Below are 2,728 nucleotides of genomic sequence, written 5' to 3'. Positions count from 1 at the left end.
AACCTTTTTGTTTTTTTTTTTTACCAGAAGGGGAACATATTCGTAGGATTGAATGGCCCATCTACACATTTGGAATTAGATTTTAGAGACCAATAGACCATCTCTAGAACACAAGCTATAGCTTCTCTAGCATTCTTGTTTGAGGTTTACCCCTATTCAAATAAGGGGGTTTATTTCAACAAATAAATAAATAACGGGGCTTTATACAAATGTCACTCTTGAGTTTAAAGTGAGTGCCAATATGATCCTTGTATTTTTGTTTTGTTCAATAAATAAATACCCGCACTTCAATTTTGTAATAAAAAATTAAACTTTTTAACTAGTATTTTATTTTCCACTAATGTGTAGCCTTGTGAATATGCACGAGTACAAATTTTTTTTTTTTAAATCACACTTATATGGTTTAGATTATACTTTTTTTGTCTTTTGGGAAGAGGTTCAAATTATATTTAGTATTAACATACACTTTATTAAAACCATATATTTTTGAAATATATAACGGTTTCTCATAATTTATATATATATATATATATATATATATATGATTTCAAATTTAATTGGTTTTAAACTCTTTGGTTTTTGCACCTAATAATTTACTTACCACAAAAATAAAAAACTTTTTACATGGACATATAACGCAAAATTTAGAATCTAATTAAAATCTAATCGGATTTTTTCTAAGTTTTGACAATTAACATATATAGAAATTAAAGACTAGTGCATTTAATCATCATATATACATAGTTCTTTCTAAATCGTCAATAATTTTAATTTGGACATCCAATTGATGCAACTTTGGTACCGTTGTTCTCCCCAGTAGGAGCTTTTCCTCTCGGCTGACACGAGTCTTTCCTCCCTTCACTAGGGTCTTTCTTACCCATTTTCAGTTTCTCTTCTATGTACAGTAACCATTTTCCATCGCCATATCAAAAAACCATCTTCCATCACTCTTGTCAAAAAACCTTTTTTCCATCACTACCATGGACGAAACAGTCCTAAATGACCTCCAAAAACTCAAACTAACCAAAGAAGAAGGAGAAGAAATCTGCATCACAAGCAAAACCCAAAGTAACCTCCTTGAAGAATGTTCTTTAAGCCTTTTTGGAAAGCTTCTTTCAGATCGCCACCAGAATAGCCGTGCTCTCAAGAATACTCTCAGAATGGCATGGAAGTTGGGATCTGATCTACGGATAGTGGATGTAGGTAATGGTATTTGGCAGTTTAAGTTCAGCTCTAGATTTCAAATGGAATGGGTCGAAAAGAGTGGCCCGTGGAATTTTGAAAACAATTTGCTCCTTTTATGTCGCTGGAGAGCGGGCCTTACCTCAACAAACATTATCTTTACTCACTCTCCTTTCTGGGTCCAAGTATGGGGCCTTCCCTTTGAGTTTATGAATGAGGAAGTAGGCAAAGATATAGGAGGCACAATAGGAAATTTCCTTGAGGTGGATAAACGATCCTGGCAGTCCGATCAAGCAAAGTACATGCGCATTAAAGTCGAAGTTCAGCTGGACAAACCTCTTCGTAGAGGAGGTTTCGTTTCCAGTCCAGAGAGTGGGAAGCATTGGGTTTATTATAAGTATGAGAGGATTCCTATGCTTTGTTTCAGGTGTGGTAAGATCGGGCATGATGTTAAGCATTGCTTGGAAGCGACGGTAGAGCATGAGACAGGCAACCAATACGGTGACTGGATGAGAGCGGGCTGGGATTCAAAATGGGGACCAAGCAGATCCCGGACCACCAGTAGTGAAGGTAGAACCGCAGCGGCAGACGGCACTGATGTTGCTAGAATGCGCGCCTCTGCAAACATCCTGGGCATGGTTGAGCCTAACAGCCTCAGTGAAACAAATGGGTCAAACACAAACCCAGCTTTGGGGTCCGCCCAAGGGGTTTCCCCTGCAAAAAATCTGTCCTCTCTGCTCCTACAGACGGCGGATTCTCAGGATGGATGGGACAAGACTGAAAATTTGAATTTGAAGCGTAGGGAGAAAGCTAAAGGGATTTCATGTGACAGTAGCATTAAGGAAATACCACAAAGCTCTCTGAACCCAAAAGAAGAAAAGCAAGATGAGCACTCTGCTGTGGGCCAAGCGCAAGAGATAAAAGGAAAAGCCCATGAAGCTACTAGCCCACTAAGGCAAAAATTGGACCGCAAGTGCAAAGGTGTGGCCACTCCTTCTGTGCAAGGCCCTACTAAAGATACCCAACAAAAGAAAAAGCCCAATATGAAGAAAATAGCTAGACAAGTGGCCCAGCATCAAACACAGGCCTTAGACACAGAAATGTTTAATTCAGATGTGAGACTGGGATCCAAAAGGCTAGGTACGTTTGAATATTTAGAAGTTGAAGAAAACAGAGCTCAAAAACGTTTATTCACTGCTCTCTCTCCCCCTCACTCTTCCCCCCTTGATAATATATCGGCGGTGGCTGCCTTGCAGCACCGCCGGGAGCAATGATTGCCCTTGGATGGAACTGCCGAGGGCTTGGGAACCCCCAGACAGTTAGAGTGCTACGTGAATTTATGCAGCGTTGGACTCCCAAAACTGTCTTCCTTGCGGAGACAAAACTGAATAAAAGAGAATCAAACAAGAAAAGAAGATCTATGTCTCACTTAAATTGCCTTTTTGTTCCTAGCAAGGGTCAGAGTGGTGGTCTTGCAATGATTTGGACTAAGGATACTTCCCTTGACATAGTATCCTACAGCCCTCATCACATTGATGCCATTGTC

At 39.7% G+C, this 2,728-nt stretch overlaps 1 protein-coding gene across 1 annotated transcript; it reads left to right on the top strand.

Annotated features, from left to right (window-relative positions):
- Positions 1 to 980: 980 nt before the first annotated feature.
- On the top strand, positions 981 to 2,456 carry LOC126720223 (uncharacterized). Its single transcript, XM_050422544.1, has one exon. The coding sequence runs from the start codon at positions 981 to 983 to the stop codon at positions 2,454 to 2,456; it is 1,476 nt and encodes a 491-aa protein (XP_050278501.1).
- Positions 2,457 to 2,728: the final 272 nt, after the last annotated feature.

This window comes from Quercus robur, chromosome 4 (assembly GCF_932294415.1).
Source record: "Quercus robur chromosome 4, dhQueRobu3.1, whole genome shotgun sequence".
Taxonomy (NCBI): Eukaryota; Viridiplantae; Streptophyta; class Magnoliopsida; order Fagales; family Fagaceae; genus Quercus; species Quercus robur.
Note: the sequence above shows the minus strand (reverse complement) of the source record. Positions and strands in the feature narration are given on the sequence as shown.

Coding starts and splice junctions, on each gene's coding strand:
- LOC126720223 (XM_050422544.1), top strand. CDS start 981: ATGGACGAAACAGTCCTAAATGACCTCCAAAAACTCAAACTAACCAAA.